Consider the following 21,913-nt stretch of genomic DNA (forward strand, 5'->3'; position numbering starts at 1 on the left):
TCTTGTGTTCTTTATGCTAAGATGCATGTTCACCGAAAGCCAGGAATTGAACCAATTATCTCTTGTAAACATTTTTATGACTATAGCAGCAAAACGCCTCCACAGACAGAAAGCAGTCATGTCTTACAAAGCTAGCGGCAAGAAGTGTCATAATTGATGGCGAGAGCCCTGTGCAAGCCCTTTATTCGTGCTTATTCTATTTCAGTGTACATTTTGTGCACATAACATTGCTTTCAAAACAAGACGAGGGTCTTAATACAAGTTGAGTTTCCCTGCATGTGATAGTGCAAGTCTGAAACGCTCAGTTCCTCTTTTAAGGTAATCCAGAGATCAAGTGGTTCAAGAATTCACAAAAATGGACCCTTTAAACTACACTGTGCTATTTACCTACAGAAATATGGGCAGAGCAATCCAAAGGGGTTGAGGTTGGGAGAATGAAAAGGCAGAGGAACCATCAAATTCAGAGTCCTATCATTCTTGTTCTGGCAGGGCAGAAGGTGGTAGTCTGTGTTTTTCATTCCTTTTTGGGTTTTTCTTTGGCTTATTTTTTTATGATTGTCTTTCTAATTGATTGCAGTGGGGAGAAAACAAGTAAGCCAGTTCCAAAGCTAGTTTACTTACTGCATTGCATGTAAATACAGTCGTATCTTGGATCCCGAACGCACTGGAACTCGGACGTTTTGGCTCCCGAATGCCACAAACCCGGAAGTGATTATTCCGGTTTGCAACCGTTGTTGTGGAACCCGAACGTCCGATGGGGCTTCTGGGCTTCTGATTGGCTGCAGGAGCTTCCAAGGTATGGCTGTATTCAAAAAGCTGCTCTGTTAATGTGAAGTTTGACTTTAGCAAAGTGTCTTTTTAATCATCAAACGGGGGGACAACAACAACACTTGGCCTGCTTTTTTCAGATTTGAATGGTTTCCCGCAAACTCTATTTCTCCCCATCCAGCCAAGCCTTGCCAATAATGTGCTCTGTGTAGAAAGTCCCATATACAAACCCTTTTTTCGTATATTTGAACTTGAAAGAAGAGTTCCCATGCAATTTGTTCACTGGTGAGATAGTGCAGTGAGAGGTTCGTTTGCATTTTTAGAAGCTGTAAGCGCCTTGGAAAAGTTATTGTGTTGCTACTGACTGATTCAGCAGCACTGCTTATGAGGGCCAAACAGTACGCTCTAATCAAAGTGCAGCTACTGCCCCAAATAAACTTGTGTCAAGTTCCCCTTCCGATTCCCTGTACCGTGTATTAATGGAAACGCATATGATGTTGCCCCACTCACTAGTAGCTAATGATACAGCATGGGAGGGTGAAGAAATGCATGCAATGTTATATAAAAACGTAAAGGGACCCCTGACCATTAGGTCCAGTCGTGGCCGACTCTGGGGTTGCGGCGCTCATCTCGCTTTATTGGCCGAGGGAGCCGGCGTACAGCTTCTGGGTCATGTGGCCAGCATGACTAAGCCACTTCTGGTGAACCAGAGCAGTGCACGGAAACACCGTTTACCTTCCCGCCAGAGCGGTACCTATTTATCTACTTGCACTTTGATGTGCTTTCGAACTGCTAGGTTGGCAGGAGCAGGGACCGAGCAACGGGAGCTCACCCCGTCACAGGGATTTGAACCGCCGACCTTCTGATTGGCAAGTCCTAGGCTCTGTGGTTTAACCCACAGCGCCACCTGCGTCCCTACTTTGAAGTAAGCTCTATTAAACAAAGTGGTACTTTCCATAAAGAACGGCTGCAGCTGTAAATATGCAGGACTCACAGCTAAAGCTATCCTTCCAGTCCAAATCCTAATTCATTTTGTCCTGTGCCTCCACATTGAGCAAGATTCCTGCATTGCAGGGGGTTGGAGTAGAGGACCCTTGTGGTCTCTTCCAGCTCTACAATTCTATTCTTCTGCTCTGTTAAAATGTTGCTAGTTACCACTATTTTTAAACAGTGTTGTGAATAAAGTGAAAAGGCTAGTCATGAGGTTGTGGGACTCAGGTGCCATATATCTACTGTGGCCCGGTCCCAACTTTAAATCTGTTTTGCGCAAGTTGGCTCAAAACACTTCTACAATGAAGCTGGGGGAAGTCAGAAAAGATGCCCACTAATATGCCTCCATATTAAAAAATACTTTTTGCACCTTACAACCCCAAACCAAGGTCCTTGGCGAGAACAGAACAGGCAGAGAGGCAAAGTTAGTATACTGCAAACTAATCTTCTGAAGAAATCTGTACTTAATATTCTGAGCAGCATACCTGTGTTTGCACAAATCAAGCACTAAATATATGCTTCAAACAAAAAGGTCTCTCAATATTGGATTAGAATGTTGGCCCTCTAACTTGAAAGTCTATTTATAAAGTTCACTTGTGGGTCAGTTCAAACACAACCTACATCTCTCCTCTCCAATTACTTGTAGTAATGGCATTCTTTCATAGGCATGCAGACTAGTAACAATCACCACAATGTTTCAGTTCCTACCACCCAAAGTTCCTCTAATGTTTCTTAAAGTTAAAAATAAGCATGTCGGGAAATATTGTGTGTTTTGGCAGGCCAATCACAGCCTAATATTTTGTTCTCAAAATAAATTAAGTTCCTGTATCTTATATAAAGCCTGCATGAAACAATGCATGTGTGTGTAGTTTCTTCAGATCACGGGCAATCTTCACTTCCTGGGTGACCAGCCCCATTTTTTATGTTAAACCTTTTTAACAAAATAAAAAGAGCACGAGAGTCAGAAAAAAGGAGTGGTAGATACATTGGCCTCCACATCTGAATAGGTCGAAAGCTACTACCTTATTTCAACAGTCTACCATATACCTTCTCTAGGCAGCACTCTTGAGTGTCAACCTCAGTCTAGAACAGGGTTTCCCAAACTTGGGTCTCCAACTGTTTTTGGACTACAATTCCCATCATCCATGACCACTGGTCCTGCGAGCTAGGGATGATGGGAGCTGTAGTCCAACAACAACTGAAGACCCAAGTTGGTCTATAGACTTGATTGGATTTAGGCTTACTCATCATGCTTGATTGAAGTAGATCTAATGAAAGGTCTAAGTTAGTCACTCATGACAAACTTGTTACCCTGATTTCAGAGGTTTGCTCTAATCATGAATAAACCTGGATCCAACCCACTGAGCTAAGGTTTTCCCTCTATGATCAGGACACTTAGGATTCTAAAAACAGGACCAGAGACCCTAAGCAAAACACCACTCGTTTGTATTTTAAATTCACGTGGTAAACAGTAGTCCAAGTACTGACAGTTAAAAAAAAAAAGTAGTCTCTTGGATGAAACAGTAGCACTTACGATCGGCAACACACGGGCAGACGAAAGAAAGAGGTTGAGGCACTCCACGAATGGAGGGCTACAGTTATTCATATTGCACCATGTAACCTTCCGTAGGGAGGTCCTCATCACAATAACGTCCATTTCGTTAAAGCTAGCCAGTATTCATTCTGCCAGGCAGAACCTACAGTAGAAGCTGCATTTCACTGAAGTTTCCAGTGTCCATGGCATACACAGCTGCTCTTCCATGTCCTCTGTCACGGGGCAACCCCTGGCCAGTTAGCCTGTGGAGTTGAGGAAAAAAAACACAACCCCAATACTTGGGTTAGAAGATAACTTCAGCAGCAAAGTGCATAAATTTTAAATAAACCGGTGCAAGCACATACCTACTCAGTTCCTTACATTCTCCCGAGCCTAACCTGTATTATTTCTCAACAGGCAAATGGGTTTTCCATCATTAACTAATACATAAAGGTAAAGGTACCCCTGCCCGTACAGGCCAGTCTTGACAGACTCTGGGGTTGTGCGCCCATCTCACTCAAGAGGCCGGGGGCCAGCGCTGTCCGCAGACACTTCCGGGTCACGTGGCCAGCGTGACAAAGCTGCATCTGGCGAGCCAGCTCAGCACACGGAAACGCCGTTTACCTTCCCGCCAGTAAGCGGTCCCTATTTATCTACTTGCACCTGGGGGTGCTTTCGAACTGCTAGGTTGGCAGGAGCAGGGACCGAGCAACGGGAGCGCACCCCGCCGCGGGGATTCAAACCGCCGACCTTTCGATCGGCAAGCCCTAGGCGCTGAGGCTTTTACCCACAGCGCCACCCGCGTCCCGTTAACTAATACATACCAGAGCTAAATAACATCAGCAAAACTATTTTTGTTGTTTTTTTATTGGCTTAAGGCAACAATATAGCAGCAGACAACAATATAGGCAGAGTTACTACAATTTAGTAAGTTCTACTTAAGAGCTGAACCAGTGAAATTAATGGACCTAAGTTGGTCATGGTAACTAATTTCAATGTGTGTACGCTGTACACTAGCAAAGACTTAATCTACTTGTCAGTCCTTGTATAGCTGCAGTCAGCTAAGAACCACTTATGAGGTGCTGTTGCTTGTCATGTATTGTCTTTAGAAGAGGGGCAGAAAACCTTGCCTCCACCCCACACAATTCCCTCGTGTGATGGTGTGCATACCAGTGGCGGATGGGGCCAAACACCCACACACCTTGGTGTCGCCCTTGCTCTGCACTTAAGAGAAGACAGAAGCTGGCCATCCGGGGGGGGGGGATCTCTCCCTGTATCTCCCAACTCCATTTGTGACCTCACTGTGGGGTGGGAGGCATCGGGAGGTTATTTCTCGGTGCACAGAGAAGAAATGCAGTGGTAGTAGTTTGAAGGCATGGTGGAAGAGATTGTTAGGAAACAGGAAGCAGGGTGGCTTAGGAAGAGTGATGGGGTGAGATTAAGAGGCCTGGTGGGTGGACTCAAAGCTCCCTACTGCTGCTTTAGTACAAGACTGGGTTTAGGTGAAATCACTCCCCAAAGCAGACAGCTATGATCAGATCCTCAATACAGTGGTACCTCGGGTTAAGAACTTAATTTGTTCTCGAGGTCCGTTCTTAACCTGAAACTGTTCTTAACCTGAGGTACCACTTTAGCTAATGGGGCCTCCCGCTGCTGCCGCACGATTTCTGTTCTCATCCTGAAGCAAAGTTCTTAACCCGAGGTACTATTTCTGGGTTAGCGGAGTCTGTAACCTGAAGAGTCTGTAACCCGAGGTACCACTGTATAACTTATCAAACAGTAATGCTCAACAAGAGAAACTATTATTTCCAATAATGATTTTTCCCCCACCCTAGGTTTTGCCAGCTATTATCTTTTCTATTCTCATAAACTGTTTAGAATAAAGTTGTTTGCCTTCTCATTGCAATATTAAAGGGCCCTGGGAAGGCTTAGATTAAAATTAACGGTAGGTCTGGGTGCCAAGCAGTTTGCCTGTGTGAAATCATACATATTTTCATGACCTCATGCTCACCTATTTCCCACCACAACCACCCAGTTAAACAGAGCCTGAACAAACTTATCTTTTTTATCTGAGAAACCAGCATCAAGGCTAGTTCAAATAATGTAACACTTTTCTTAGACTTATGTTTCATGAAAGATGATACTGTGAAAATAAGAACTGAGGAAGACTGATTTAAGCTGAGCAAACCCCAAAGACTTAAATATTTATTTTTATCAAAGATGTTTGATCCATATGGAAGAAGGGAACGTCTTAGCTTGGTAAGGTTATTTCAAATGGAAACCATATTGGACAAAACACAGCTGATTTCTTGTTTATGGTTAGTGAGGCACAATGGACTTCTTTAAATGCGTTGTTACAGGTAAATCCTCCTCGTTTTCTTTTCCCCCAGGTCATATACTATATTAAAGAGAGAAAGCTTTTAAAAATTCATGTTATGGCAGTCCATTTGGCTACTTTTCCACATTAATTTTGCACACTGTGCAGCTAGCTCTGGCAGCTTCCAGTAAGGAGTGAGTTTATCTAAGTTCTCCAAAAGCAGCATAATCAGCAAAAATGCAGCGAGGAAAAGGAGAAGGGAAAGAACCGTTTCCATAACTTTTCTTGTTGAGCTGCTGGGCCAGCCCTACCCTTGGGCAGTGTGAGAAACAGAGGAAGCTGAGCCACCTAGCTCAGCATTGCCTGCACTGACTGTCAGCAGCTCTCCAGAGCTTCAGGCTGGGAATGTCTCCCAGCCCTACCTGAAAATACCAGGCATTGAACCTGGGCCTTCTGCATGCCAGGCAGGTGTTCTGGCACTGAGGTATGACCCTTTTGCTCTATCTCAGGCAGTCGATGCTAGAGGGCAATGGCCAGCAGCCTCCCTGGCCATTCCTTTCCTTAGGAGGTCAGAGCCACACAGCCTGACTAGTTTTAAAGATACAACATAAGCAGCAGCAGCAGCCAGGACCTTTGGGACTGCCCATCAATGGTTAGCATCTTGACATCAGATTGAGAAGGGACATGTGTCATCTCGTCACAGTCTTCCCCACTGCAGTGAAATGCGCTGAATTCCTGTTTGCATTATGGAAATGATTTCCAAATTTGCATTTCTGCCTATATATATATCAGCATATGCAAATTCGTGCAAAGCTATATCATCTTTTGTCCTCTATGTTTGGTGATGTGTAACCCGTGATCTTAAAGGGAGGATGTAAATAAATTTAAAAGCCAAGCACTGTGGGACAAATGCAGCCTCTGTGCTCTTGCTGAAGAGGGATGATAAAGCCTATATTGCATACACACCCCGTGGAAATTAATCAGCTTAGATATCTGCTTGGTATGAAATTCTTATTGGCGGAAGAGAGCCCTCTGCTCATACATGTAAATTCTGTATTTTTATTCAGTGCACAGAAGCCAAAGGATTGGACAATTTATTTTCAGCTAGGAAACAGATGAAATGTATGCTCAGCCTCACTCAGTCTTGCTGGGGGACTGGGTGAATATAGGTCACCGTCAGAGCTTAACACTTCAGTGGTTTCCTGGCGCTAAATACCTTGCTAGACACTCTCAGCAGTATGAGGTTAATCAGGCTGACCTGTTGTGAAACCAGGGGCACAAGACACAGCTTGAAATTTCTTTCAGACACACCAAACCAGCCAAGGAACTATCCAAAGCACATATACAATTATATGATAGGAGGAAAGGTTTGAGCACTCTGGCAATATAAGTAAGGATTTTAAGTTTTGATTTTTTTTTTCTTCTTGGTGGTTTCAAGGTGGATATAGTTTTACAGTTTTTTTGCTCCTGTGGCACTGATTTCCACCTCCTTAAAAACACCCCCCACCCCTTTCACTATCACCTGTTCTCAGTCTTTATCCAGAAGCTGATTGTATGAAAAACCAGAATTTAAACCACCATGCATTTAAGTAAATCTGATTTATTCATTTTATTTTGCTCATCATACGTTGGGTGATATGAGAGCCTAACCGCAGAATCATAAAAGCCTACATTTAAGTCAGGTGGGGCTTACTTTCAGGTAAGGGTTGCAGTTTTAAGTTTTACAATCCTAATTCCGCCTACCCGCCAGCAAGCCCTATTGAATTCAATAGGAATTCCTGAGTAGGCATAGTTAGGATTGTGCTGTAAGGCATTTTGCACTCTGTGCTTAAGCTAATTCCACAATAATCAAGTGGCTGAAAATTTGTGTTGCAGGGCTGGAGGGCATTAATCCACTCCAATGTTTTGCAATAAGGAAAGCACTTTCTTCCCATTAGCTTTCCTTTCCACAAAGCCAATGCAGAGCCCCTAATGAACACATCTGCCTAGCAAATTCTAAAGTGGGACAATTAAAAATTGAAAGCAGAGATAGAGAGCCTGCTATGCTTCCTGACTGTTGCACTGTGAACAAGCGGACTCTTAGTTATTTAGACCCCACCTTTCCCCCCTCAGAGTTCAAGATGGGTATTCCCACCCCCTCCTTTCCGCACAATCCTGAGTGGCAATGACTGGCTGAGCGGAGATTTGAACCCTGATCTCCCAGGTCCTAGTCTGACCAACCAACCCAACTCTGCTCTCTTAAGTCTTTCTCCGCTGAGCTGCTAAGTAAAAGGGAAGATCTAGGAATGCTCTTTGCCTCTTTACTTACGCTGTTTAACATTAGTAAATTTGTGTGCAAGGTGGTTAAGATTTTGCTCTTATTAGCCACCAGGAGTTTAATTATTTTTCCCTCTGTGTGTATGTTTGTGTTGGATAAGGGATTTCATCCTCCTCCTCCATCCAGCTCAGTTACACCTAGTTAAACCCTTTAAAGGCAAAGGATTTGCATGAGTGTCAAGGGGCACCGGCTGACCCACATTAATGCCTGAAGAGGAAATAGCCTAGTTGGACTAATCTGTCATCATTCTTAAGTTCGGCAGCACTGACAGCTACTGCAGCAGAGCAGCGGGGAGAGGAGTTTATCTATAAAAGACTAACAGGGACCATCCTGCAAACCTTAAACCACTTCCAAGTCTCATTTATTTCATCAGCAGAGGTTTAAGCATGAGCCTACATAATATTTTCTTTTTTTAAGGTTATTGATAACTATCATCAAGTGAAGTAGCCCATGGGCAGCAGCCAAATGGCTTAAGGTGATATATGGGAAATATCATTACATTGCCAAGTCAAAAGCATGAGCAGTATTGAAAATGTTAAGAACACTCATTACTTTAAGGAGTGGAGAATGAAAACATGGCACTACATTACGGTGACTAAAGGACAATGGAAAGAATATTAATGGACATTAAGGAATCAACTAATGGGAAAGACCTATTACCATTATTAACCCTCCTCTTTATGAGTATATGACTCTTTCAGAATAATGACTAGCAGTAGGTCACTTTCTCTGCATAATTGCATGCTTGGGCACATCAAAAAGTGCATCCAATCAGTTCAATACTGTGACGTTGTTAGGGGGAGCATGCAGATCCAGACATACATCTATATGAAGAACATGCACAGAACTTTGCTTTCATATACAGACTGGGGCAAGCATTATCCTTTTAGTAATGCAGTGCCAAATTACAGCATCCTGTTTTGTTTACTGTTATGAAACGCACCAGCCACTTCTCAGAATTTAATAAGTAATAAGACCGGCAAGACTGAACAGCTACATTAAGCTCAACCCTGGAAACCAGAAGGTACATTCAAACAGTTAGGATGTTTTGAGGACAGCCCTATGGATCTAAGGTGGTTATGTGAGTGAGCCCTGTCCAGGATGCAGTAACATCATCTGAAGTTGAACAGGAACGGATCTGTTTCTAGATTTTACCTCTCTGATTCAATCACTCTCATCCTGACATTACCATTTGCACAAGAGTAATATCGGTAGGACTACACCCACATATGAGAGGTGGATGTGCTAATATGCTTTTGAGATTCTTTTCATGCAGCTGCCTCACCTGTGTTTAAGATCTTTCATCATTATTGTTATCACAGCAATTACCTGAAGCAAAAATGTAGGAAGCAGCACATTCTGCTGACAGCTGCTGCTGCTGCTCCATCTCTCTGTACGGGTCTGCCTTAAGAGGAGTAATATTTTATTTCTCTTGCTTTCAGAAAGCTTTTCCTGGTGATTATTTCAAGACATTTGAGGCAATGGAAACATGTTGAGCCAAATTTCTGCCTAAGCAGCTAAATATGCCCGATTCTTGGCACTAATCTATAGTTTCAAGACTCAGGGGTGTTGATGCTTGTGTCCTGAATCCCAATTTATATGGCGCAATCTCCTTTGTCTCTCAACCCTTAAATACAAGCTTTGTGGGTCACGCCCCTGGGATTTTATGGTTTTTTCCTGCAGCTGTTCTTAAAACTCCGCACTTCCCACTCTTGCAAAGGGACTGCTTTTGCTTAAGCTTTGAGGTCATTAGAAGTTCTAGCTGCAAATGTATTCTTAGCCCCTCACATCACAGTAGGCCACCTCTCAATAGTCTCTTGGCACCACACCACCACCATTCTGGGCACTTCCCAAAAAACAAAACAAAAGGAGTTTGCTCTCCAAACAATGCATACTGCAAATAAACAAAAAAATCTTGATGGCAAAATGCCTTTATGTGGAAAAACTGGGACCATTCATTTGTTGTTAGCAAATGAAGAAACTGAGTTTCTTGGGGATTTTTTAATGCCAATGTAGAGACCGCATGTGAAACATGCTATGTTTATGGGTGTTTTGTTTCTTAATTAAAAAAAGAAACCTAGCAAATTCCAAGGCAGGAACATTGTTGGCTTGGACATAGCTGTATTGTGACAACCCTGCAAAGCTTTCTCTTTTCTCAGAGCCCCAAAATTATCACTTGAATGATTTACAGTGCATTTATTGTTTCAAACATGTAAATAGGGCCCTTTCAGCTACTTGCCATAATCCCTCTTCAGTAATTGCTTCTCTCCCCCTCCCCCCAAAAAAACCCTCCTTAATGTGCTTTGCATAATTGCCACTTTATACACCAGCTTCTCATTATTATTTTGTAGAAATCTTCCTTCTGGGAAAAAAAAGTGGCTATCACTAATACCCAATCATTCTAGATATATTATATGCTTGTGTTGCAGGAAACACATTGAAAGACTGAGATCCAAAATATAATTATACTACACAAGAAAGGAAAGGGAAGTTTCCCACTATGAATGGCAACTCCCATCTTTCAAGCATAGCCTTTTGCATTACATTAAATGGCTATCGGTGATATACCGTAAACAACTTGTCTGGCCACCACTGCAATGAAATAAATAAATGTCTTCTTGTTGCCATACCACGGCAAACACAGATGCCTTCTTTGGAGGAACTTAAGTTACATACCAGTGTTTTCAGAAAGCATGACTCTGTAGCAGGATCAGATTAAAGTAAAGAAAGGAAGGAAGCCAGAATGCTACTGAGCATCTATATGCAAGTGTTCAAGCAGATGTTGCCTGAAGGGCAAAATACTCTTCCTCCTCCTCCTCCTCCTTGTCCTCTCACTCTGGTAGTAGCTAGAAGAGCTTTATATGAGGGAGAACAGAAGCAGCTTCAAATATGTTATAACCATTTATAAGACGCAAAGATACTGCCCTGTTTTTCTCAAATCATACCAAAGTGAAAAATAACAGGGATGTTTCTATCCTTCTTAATGCTTCTAGGTAAAGGTAAAGGTACCCCTGCCCGTACGGGCCAGTCTTGACAGACTCTAGGGTTGTGTGCCCATCTCACTCTATAGGCCGGGGGCCAGCGCTGTCCGGAGACACTTCCGGGTCACGTGGCCAGCGTGACATCGCTGCTCTGGCGAGCCAGAGCCACACACGGAAACGCCGTTTACCTTCCCGCTAGTAAGCGGTCCCTATTATCTACTTGCACCCGGGAGTGCTTTCGAACTGCTAGGTTGGCAGGCGCTGGGACCGAACAACGGGAGCGCACCCCGCCACGGGGATTCAAACCGCCGACCTTTCGATCGGCAAGCCCTAGGCGCTGAGGCTTTTACCCACAGCGCCACCCGCGTCCCCTCTTAATGCTTCTACGATCTGTCAAAGTGAGGACCAGGGGGAACCTCCGGCTGTTGTTAAGACTCCTGTACCTGGCATGCCAGGTGCTTTTGGACTTTAATTTATTCATTAAAAGCCCCATCAGATCCAGCCAGCAAGGGCCATGTTCAGGTTTTATTGTGGGAGCTGTCGTCCCAACAACATCTGGGGCAACACAGGTTCCTCATTTGTGACGAGGATGGCTATCTATCTATCTATCTATCTATCTATCTATCTATCTATCTATCTATGGCTGTCAATGAATTACCGTATAGGATTTTTAGTTCATCATATGAGATGCTCTTCAGCTGTATTTATGATTTTAGCCTAAATTGACTAATGCTGCAATCCTATACACACACCTTACTGGGAATCCGTGATACTCAATTTGATGAGGTCTTTCTTCCGAGTAGATGTTGATTGAGGATTGCGCTGTGAAATTTGCAGCCCTTAACTGCAATCCTGCCTCAGTACACCAGCTCGGAGACAAACTCCACAGAGATCGAGAGATGGGTGAACTGACCCTATGCAAGTCCCACTGAGTTTAACGTGGCTCACTTCTATGTGCGCATGTAACTGCAGATTTCTAAATAAGCATGCGCAGAATTGGATCGTCAAAAGTCATAACTAGATCTACTGATGTTCTCTGTAGTGTAGCATGCAATACGATAATAATCAAAAACTACAGTCAGGTTCCAAAGCTTCCTTCTACGATGGTGGCAATAGTGATTTCTCAGCTATTTTTCTTCCCAGCAATTTTAATGCATTGGCTGATTCTTGATCCGGGGTAATCCCTTATTTGAGGTTCCTGGTCTCATTTCTGTAACAAAGTAGCAGCTATATAAAATGGGTTTGTAACATTAAATACCCTCTGCAGGTTTATTAAAATATCCCCCCAAAAACCCCTAGGGTTTCACCCAGAAAAACTGCATCAGTTCAAATTTTAGCCTGCAATAGTTACACAAATGGAAAAGCTTTCTCACCAAGCTTGCCAAGGTTAATTTGAAACTGTTAGGAAGCATTTGGATTTGTTTGTATGCCAGAGAGCGTTTAAAATCTGAGAGGATGTTGTTGTAGCAATAGGATGCAAATCTCTGCATCAGTCAGGAAGCCGGGGAAGTTAGCTCTTCCCCCTTGAGAGTCCATGGATCCCCTGAAAACAAGCCTATTCTGAAGGAAATGAATCATGGCCACCAGCTTCACTGATACTCTGTTTCTCAGTAGACTTTACAATTCATTCAATATAACATTACTTAATTTTTTTTATTTAACGGGGCTTATATACCACCCAGTCACCAACATCTCTATTTAAGTATACTTAATAGAGTCTTACCTAGTATTAATTTGTCAGAGAGAGCATATATTTTAATGTATATTTCATTAAAATATATGCTCTCTCTGACAAATTAATACTAGGTAAGACTCTATTAAACAAACAAAACTCCTACAATCTTTACTTTTCCAAAGAAACTAAGTTTTTTTTAAACAATAACCAAAAACATAAATCCCACAGATGTTTTATTAACTGCCAAGTTCCTTCCAAACCTCACTGTAACCAAATGTTGACTGAGGGTCTGAAACCAACATCTACACAAGCAAAAGTTTCCTTGTCCCTTATCTGACTGTTTCATAACCTACACAGTTTTATACTGTCTTATGCTATACCACCTACACCAATGGGTAGAAAAAGTGTCACAGGTGAAAACACCAGTTTCACATTACAAATGTCACCAGCAGCATAAATTTGTTTCCAAAAGGAACAATCAGTTCAGTGTGAGCTTTACTGCTCATTTCAATAGGATCAGCGTATCTGCCTTTTATAGACTTTTTCTTTACACTGTTTCTCTCCTGCTCAGTTGCACCAACCAATCCAGCGGTATGGCTTTCAACTTTTCGGAAACAGATACGCGTTAGTTTGCTTTTTGCTGTATTGTTCTCAAAATTTCAAAGTGTGATCTGCATTCCCCCCTCCCCAAGAGAATTCAGCCTGCAATATGATGCATGAACACTTATGAGTCACATTGAAACCCGTGGGACTTACTTCCCTGCGCAGCATGAACTAGTTTCAGACACTGCACTAATCAGTTATGGAGCTATGGACACAAGCCCTATTCTCTTAAAACAACCTTTGATCTTTCTTCTCAACTAGCCTTAACTATTAGACTGAGGAGCATATTGTGCTCCTCCCAATCTTCTCATTTACTGTGCTCAGTCTGCAATCCTAATGATGAGTATTTACTTCTAAGTGAACGTGCATAAGGATTGGGCTTGGGGCGGCATGTCTGAGAGTTAAGGATGTAATCCCAACAACATTTACCTGGGAAAACTCAACTTGCTTCTGAGTAGGCATGGCTAGGGTTGCCCGGTTAGTTCTGACACGTATATACAATAATAAACAGTCTCCCCCTTTGTGCAGGTGCAAAGTGCTTCCCCCTCACTAATGAATGCTGATTTGCATATAATTCTGCCTGGATTACTGTAAAATGAATTATATGTGGGTCGGCTTTTAAAGACAGACTTGAAGCTTCGTTTACTACAGAATATAATTCTGGCAAGCGTATGTGACTCTTGTGTCACCACCATCAAAAGAGCTGCATTAGTTTGCTTCCAAGCTCATTTCAAAGCCTGACTTTTAAAACCTTAAAAAGCTGAACCATCCTACCCATACCTTTAACTCATCTCTCTCTCTCTCCCCTGCTCCCTCTCCCTCTCTGTTCCATCTTTGCTGATGGCAAAGCAGCTGCAAACCAAAAAGAGAAGTGATGTTTTGCACACATCTGTGGAACTGCCTCAACGGGGAGTCTTGCCTGGTACCAGCACTGCTTTCTTTCAAGCATCAGGTTAAAAAAACCCCACCCTTTTCATTCTCAGGCTCTTAAACTCTATACATTTTTAGATTTTGCTGATGGTCATGTTTCATCTCCCAACTGTTTTGTTGTGTGTTTTGTTGCTGTGACATTTTAATGGTGCTCTCAGATCAGTTTTATTGAACGGTGGTACGGAAATACTTTAAACAAGAAATAAAGACAGTATGTTACGGAGCAGCAAATCCAATGTATGGTGTACATACATCCCTTTTCAGACATCATCACATTGGCTGCTCCTGGTGCGACCACCTGTGATGAACGGCTGCTGAAAAGCACTGTCCAATTAGCTCTCAGGTCGCGTGACTTGCCTTATAGCCAGTATCATTTCCTTGCAGCCTAAGTGGAACTGCGTTCAGTGGACTTAACTTCTGGTGCGAACGGAAAAAGAACAAGGCAGCTCACAAAAAGAAGAGATCAAGGGTGGCGGTGTGCATTTCATCCATTTTAAGAGTCTACCAATGCCAATCCTTTTAGTGAACCTTACTGCAGGTAAAGAGGCCTGGATGCACACTACTGTTACAGAGTTTTAACAGGAAATGAGATATTCTTGCACCTAGACAAACATTTGGAGTGGCACAGTTCCTCCCTTTTTCTGCAGAGTGGGATTAACCCTCTTCCTTAAGTGGATGGGACCAAATCCAGACATCAGCAATGAAAATCTGGATCACACAGGTCCCCCCTAGATCACACACCCCTCTCCCCATGCCAGGAGCACCAGTGACCGTGGGTGACATGCAGCATGCATGGTCCTGGCACTGAAATTTGTGGGTGCCTGGCCCCTTCATGGGGTATTTTGTGGGTGCTTGGGCACCCAGGTCCCCAGGGAGTTGGTACCTATGCCCCATGTCCCAACAGGGGCAGCTATCCTTTCCCCCTGGCAATTCTCCTGTGGCCTTAATGCCTGCCTGCTAGAGAACCACAAACTCAAGTAGCAAACCGCCTCACTCTCTTCGCCCCTTGGGGAGAAAGATGCCCAAGGGAGGGTCCAAGGGACAGGAGTTGGGTCGGAGGCTACCTGGATGAGGAGGGCTGGGGCGCCCCCTGGAGGCCTCCTGCCGGTCGCCGTCGTCCTGGCCGCTGAGCGGGTAGGCGAGCAGGCGCATGGGCTCCCAGCAGGCCGCCTCCACCTCGCGCACCTGCTCGCGGCTGAGGCGCTCCCGCCAGGCGTGGATGGCTTCGCGCGCGTCGCGGGCGGAGATGAGGAAGGGGCGCTCGGAGGAGTAGGCGGCGCCGCGCGTCATGTTGAGCACGAAGTCCTCGAGCGCGGGCGGCGACGGCAGGTCGGCGAAGCGCAGCAGCCGGCGCAGCTGGGCGCGCGGCTCCAGCACCAGGTCCTCGTAGCGCAGCTGCGTGTAGCGCGCGCGCAGCCAGGCCGGCGCGCGGCGGGAGAAGAGCAGGTCGCGCAGCCAGGCCTGGCAGATCACCTCGAGGGCGCCGCCCAGGAAGAACTCGGCGCGGTGCTGCTGGCGAGGGTGGACCCCGGCCAGAGCCGCCGCGGCGCCGCCGCCGGCGAAGGGGGGCAGCAGAGGGTGGCGGCGGGGGAGTCCCCGGGGCTCGGCGGCGCGGTGGCGGCTCCGCAGCACCTGGATGCTCTCCCGCAGCAGCGCCTGCTTGGCCTTGAGGCGCGAGTTGTGGACGGCGCGCGGGTCGCGGAAGAGCTGCACCACGCGCAGGTCCAGCTCCGGGTCGCGCAGCAGCGGCAGCAGCGCGCCCAGCTCCAGCAGCCTCACGTCCTTGATCACCATCACCGGGTACTTTCGGCACTCGGCCTCCAAGTCCCGCAGCGCCCGCGGAGGGCAGCTGCGCTCGCAAGCGGCGCCGTCCACCAGGCCCACGTCGGAGCGGGCCCGGGGCGCCGCGGGGCACAGCGGCGCGGAGCAGATCACCTTGTTGGTCCTCCAGCCGAAGATGCTGGCCGTGCTGAGGTTGACGCCGCCGCCGCCGCCGCCGCCGGGCAAGAAGGGCGCCAGCGGGTCTCGGGGCCCCGGCGGCGCGGCGTACAGGCGCAGGACCGAGAAGTCGCATCGGAAGAGCGAGCGCACCATGTCTCGCAGCGCGCCCTGCAGGCTCAGCGCGTCGCCCGGGTACAGCGCCTGCCACATGTGCCACATGGGCTCGTACAGGTAGAAGACGTCCGGGTGCTGGTTGAACAGCTCGCCCAGGAACGACGAGCCCGTGCGCCAGGTGGCGTGCAAGTAGATGTGGCGCTTCCCGCCCGCCCGGCTCCCCGGGCCGGCTTCGTCGGAGTCCCCAGACTCGTTCTTCTTCGCTTCGTGCCTGGGCGCGGGCGGAGCGGCGGCTTCTCCCGGTGGTGGTGCCGGCGGCTGCCCTTCCCACGCCCAGTCCCCGAGCGCCTCCTCGAGGTCGGGGCAGCGGTGGGGCGGCGGCGGCTGCTCCTTTCCCGCGCGCCCTCTCCTGGCGCCGTAGTCCAGCATGTAAGACACCAGCAGCAGGAGCAGCAGCGTGTAGAGCGCCAAGCCCAGCGCGAAGCCGCGGTGCTCCCAGCGCCACCTCCAGCGCCGCCGGCTCTTCATGGCGCTCTCCGGCCACGCCTGAGGGGAACAACCCAGGGCGCTGCCGCCGCCGCCGCCGCTTGCTGCTGAGGCGGGACTCGAGCGAGGAGGCTGCTGCCTGTTTGAAAAACAGCCACAAACTTGGAGAGGCGGAGGAAAGCGAAGGAGGCGGCGGCCCAGAAACACGCCCACACGCCGGCGAGTGTGAGGAGAAAGCGGCAGCCAGCCTTGCTTTCAAGTCGATCCCGCCGCCGCTCTGAGCCCAGACTGATGGGGTCGGTCTGGAAGCGGGTCGGTGCCCAAACACTCTTCCTCCTGAGCGCATGTGCGCTTTCGCTCCCCAGAACCTGCAGGCTGCTAAGCCTGCGCGCTTCAGAACTTGATCCTAGACAAAGGCGCGCAGGGTCGGGGTGAGTGTTGACACTTCCCGAGGACTCGATGACTCAATGGCGGAGCCCTTAACTAGTCCTTATGATTTAACATTGAGGCTCCCGTCTACATTTTTTTTTGCAAACTAACTGTCAGCCGTCGCGGTACCTCTGCAGTGGAAAGCAGCAGGAGCGAGTTTGACATTTTGTACGCACGTTTTCCCTTTATGGCTCCATATGCCCATTCAAAACAAAACAGAAAAAGGAGGGAAGTGCCTAGAGCAGCGCCTGAAGAGAATGGTCGCCACAGTCTCCTCCCATGTTGTGCTCATTCATTCATTCAACTTCCCTTCCGCCCCATAAGGAATGCTCAGTGCAGATTCCGTTGTTTAAAAACAATATAAAATCATAACAGGTAAGAGCCAGTGGTTGTGACTTTGGGCTCCTCACACTCTCTGAAGGTGACCTCCTACTTTGTATGGACAGCGTTGCGGTCGTAAGCTTTGCAATGTAGGAATTTGCCATGACACAGTGCCAGGGAATGCCCCCAAATGCAGGTTACTCTTGTGATCTACACTCACATATATACCGTACATCCCAAAGAGCAAAAACGCCAATGAGATGTTTCCTTTGCAGTGTTCTGCTGACCAGGAGTACCTCTGTCTTGTCTGGATTAAGTTTCAGTTTGTTTGGTCACATTTATCCTATTACTTGCTCTAATCTGTTCAAAACCTCCAGTGTCCCTAGTTTGAGATGGAAGTGTGTGTGTGTGTGTGTGTGTGAAAGAGAGAGAGACAGAGAGAGATTGGGAGATGCACCATGATGTCTGCCTAGTGATGACAAAAAGCTCAAAATATTTCGGCAGCCTCTACAACAGTTTCCCGTGGCTGTTGAGAAGCATAGTTGACAATAGGAAAATGCTGAGAGACGTGAAAGGCATCAAGCAGGAGTTCTCCAGCACCTCCTACAGAAATCTGACCTGTAGGAAGGACTGGAACCACCATAAAACAGTACCTCCAATGCCACCAGTCTAAACCAGGAGTGGACAGGAGGTAGCTAGCAGGGTGATTTGAAGTAGATCAGCAAGAATTTATGGCCCGAAATTGATTATTAATAGCAGCAACGAAATGACTCTTCCCTGACCTAAAATAAGCTGCTGAAACGAGGACAGCTCAGGGTAAGCAAGAGCGGCCTTTTTATACAGAATAATTTTGAGCTCCGTTCAGTCATGAGACTCAGAACAAGTTTATCTAGGCTCAGAATTATTAATTCCTTAGTTAGTGTGTGTCTTTTGCCCCAAGCCCTCTTAGCTGGTGGGTCTCGGAGTTATGACAGAACTAACACTAGATCTTAGCAGCCCAAAGCCTAGACCTGTGTTTCCCAAACTTGGGTCTCCAGCTGTTTTGGGACTACAACTCCCATCGTCCCCAGCTAGCAGGACCAGTGGTCAGGGACAGGGCCATCTTAAGCATATCCAGTGCCGTGGTGCAAAGCTCCCTCCGGTGCCCCCCCCCATTTCCCAGAGTTTTTTAGGGAGGATGGCGCTGCCAGCGGGGCTGGAGGGCAGCTCCTCTGGCGGGGAAGAGGCTGGATGTGGCGCCTCCCAGCTCAGCTGGCCGCTTCGTGCCGTGGTGCGGCGCTGCTTCGGTGTGGCACGGCAGAGGTGGGCGAGGGCGACGAGCTGATGCCAGGAGGTGCTGCATCCAGCCTCTGCCTCTTTCCTGGTGCCCTCCAGAACTTGGTGCCCCGCACCACTAGCCTCTATGGGTAAGATGCCCCTGGTCAGGGATCATGGGAACTGTAGTCCATGGGAACTGTAGTTTCCCAACTTGGGAAACATTGCTCTAGACAATCCAGAAGAATACCATGGTCAGTGAGTGGTATTAAGTCTGCTGAGAAGTCCAGGAGAACTAAAAAAGAATGTACACTCATATTGCCCAATTCCCAGCATAATTTATCTACCAGGACTTCTTAGGGCTCTGGCCATGTGCGAGTGCTAATTAGTTGGAATAATGGGCACACACATCCCTTAAATGCCTTGGGGAAGAGAATGCAGGTTCTCCCATATGTCAGCATAAGTCAGATCTTGTTACGTAATAACTAATAAGCACAACAGTCGCGTATTTATCCGGAAACGATTGCTTTCTAAAGCTTCAGCATGGACTGAGCTAGAAATACGAACGTTTTTATTTTGGTATGGGTGAAAAACAGTTTTATATGTTTATTGTATTGCTTTGAGGCTGTGTGGGATGAAATCCTGGCCCTATTGAAATCCGTGGGAGTTTTTGGCAAACACCCCTCAGTGCGAGCAGCATGTAACAGTTTTACACGTAGAAGTCTGTCTCTCTTTAAACTAGGAGCAGATTTTATTCCCTTGGATTTGCCCCATTTGGATCTGCCTCATCCCAAGGGGTCAACCAAAAAGCTCACACATACCTAATAGCATCTTAAATTCCAGTTTTAAAGAAACCCAACAACTCTGGAGGTCCTTTGAACTGTTTTTCAGCCAATAAGACTATCAGAGGTATAAATGAAAAGAGTATGCACAGTTAACATCATACGTTAATTCTGGGCTTTTTGTACAGCGAGTTTCTCCCATGCATTGTGAATTTTCTCGAATAATAAGTATTTTGTGTGTGGAATATCATACTTGTGTCATAGCCAACAGGGTGTGAACGCTTATATCAGGCATAGGCAAAGTCAGCCCTCCAGATGTTTTGGGACTACAACTCCCATCATCTCTAGCTAACAGGACCAGTGGTCAGGGATGATGGAAATTGTAGTCTCAACCCACCTGGAGGGCTGACTTTGCCTATGCCTGGCTTATATGAGCATCTCGTATTTTGATTTTTGAGATCTAGAACCCATATTGTAGGAGTGGGGGGGGGTGTTTTTCAGCCTGAGGGTGGTATTCCTGCATCAGTAACCTTCCATTCCTGCATCAGTAACATGTCCATCAGCGATGGGCAGGGCCAGAGACGGAAAGTGGGAGTGACCAGAGGTAAATGTGAGTGGTTTCTTTGTCTCGTGTAGCGGCATCTTTGTCCCATGCCGCGACTTGCGTAGCATCTAGTATAGCGGGGGGTTGCCAGCCTTTTGGGGTTTGTGGGGCATGTTTCTAAACCAGAGAAACTGCCATAGGAGCCACACATACCACAACCAAACATACAGTGCAACTGATTCTGTTGGCTATAATAGAATGCTTCTTTCAATTCCTCATTTCAGCAGAGGGAAGGGGAGGAGAGACCCCTGCAGGCACAAGGGAAGGTCTCTGTGGGCGTGAGATCCCCTTAGTACAGTCTAATCCAATTAAGCCTGCCATCTCCTCCTCCGCTCTTATATCAAGACTCTGACTAAATGCAGACTTTGTGGCCTTGCTATCAAGACAGTTTCCTCTCCTTTCACCATTTTGTTCGCCATCCAGTCTGATGAAGGGTTTGGTGAATTCAAAAGCCTGGTCGCTTCTTTTGTGACGTTTTGGCTGGTCCTAATAAAAAAAATAAATGCCCAGCTATGGGTTTTGAAATTGTAATGCATGAAAACCAAAACTGCGGAGCGGAGCTTTGAAATGAAATTGTGCTTATGATCTTTTTTGGCGGTGACCTAGAAATAATTTCTCCTGACTTGCGGAGATGAAATGTTATGGACATCTTGTCCTTGTGAGTGGCAGGGCTGCAACTGCTAAAATTCCCAGGCCTCTGAGAAATAAATGAATATATAACCACTGCCAAAGTCTAGACAAAATTGTTTTAGTTACCAGTAAACATCCATTTATCTCCACAGTTGGTTCAGGAGAAATTAATTTTAATTTAATTAACTCTATGCATAAAATATTATGCATTTCAAAAATAATTCTGTTGACAGTGGACTGTATCCAACAAAGTCATAATCAGAGTAGATGCACTGAAATTAATTAACCCAACTTAGGCCTGGAAGTCTTGTCCATTAGGTATACTGGGTTTTCTCTGAGTAGGATTAGCATTTAATACAACCCATCACTATATATGATGAATAATGCAATGTTTCAGTAAATAATTCTGCATCTGTCTCAAAGGTAACAAAGTTTTACCTGGAAGTGAATTATATATATTAATTTTTTGCTGAATTACCCCAAATCTAATGTTTTCAGCAGTCTCATCCTTTTACTTGCTGTGCCTCTTAAGCTCAAAACCAAGAGTAGACATTTTCACCTTGACCCAAAGCAATGTAAGTCACATTGAGGGTCCAACAAACTATACAACTCAAAGGGGCTTGGGCTGTCTTGAACAACACCTGCTCAGGCTATATAGCAAACTTCTTCTGAAAGCTTGAGGAATTTCAGAAGCAGCTTGTAATGTAGCCTATGGGTGTGCCATTCAAAAAGGGAAAACCTGGAAAGCACCAATTACAAGCATGTTAAATTTGCTTCGGTTACTAATACTAAGAGGGCAGCTTCAAATGTCACAAGTGAAGTATCAATTCTTACTTCCATGGGTTGTTGTTTTTTTGCAGACCTTCTGCCACAATGACAAGGTCATTATCTTCTTAAGTCTGCTTTGAGTTCCTTTGCTCATTTCTTGACTGCATTCACAATCCCTTTCCATCTTGAGTGCTACCAATGAGGACACAGAGAGTTTTTTGTGCTTTCTTCCTCCACATAAACAGCAAAGGCACTTTCTACACAGAAACTTTGCCATTCTCTCTCTGCACACTGCTAAGCTGCTTAAATCCCACAAAAGTGAGCTGTGGTACAGCAGCTGGCATCAAGAACTAGGGTTGGAGACAGCCAAGTTCCAATATCCACCAAGCAAGGGTACTCATTGGCTGAGCTTTTTATCAGTCCCTCCCTCTCAGCTTAACCACCTCATTTATTTATTTAATATCAAGGT

General features: G+C 46.0%; 1 protein-coding gene across 2 annotated transcripts in view; it reads right to left on the reverse strand.

Moving 5' to 3' along the window:
• CHST7 (carbohydrate sulfotransferase 7) overlaps nucleotides 1-17,309 on the reverse strand; it is a 30,786-nt gene extending 13,477 nt beyond the window's left edge. The window contains exons 1-2 of one of the 2 annotated variants that reach the window (XR_013392647.1): nucleotides 15,180-17,309; nucleotides 3,293-3,555 (exon numbers count right to left, since the gene is read on the reverse strand). Coding sequence is in view for 1 of the 2 variants with exons in the window: in XM_028727812.2 (XP_028583645.2) it covers nucleotides 3,551-3,555; nucleotides 15,180-16,698 (1,524 nt within the window). In the remaining variant the exon portion in view is untranslated. Of the gene's footprint in view, nucleotides 1-166; nucleotides 3,556-15,179 lie in introns of those variants that run through there. The other variant, XM_028727812.2, reaches the window with a different exon arrangement.
• Nucleotides 17,310-21,913: the final 4,604 nt, after the last annotated feature.

The sequence above is a fragment of the Podarcis muralis genome, chromosome 4 (genome assembly GCF_964188315.1).
Source record: "Podarcis muralis chromosome 4, rPodMur119.hap1.1, whole genome shotgun sequence".
In the NCBI taxonomy this organism is placed as follows: domain Eukaryota; kingdom Metazoa; phylum Chordata; class Lepidosauria; order Squamata; family Lacertidae; genus Podarcis; species Podarcis muralis.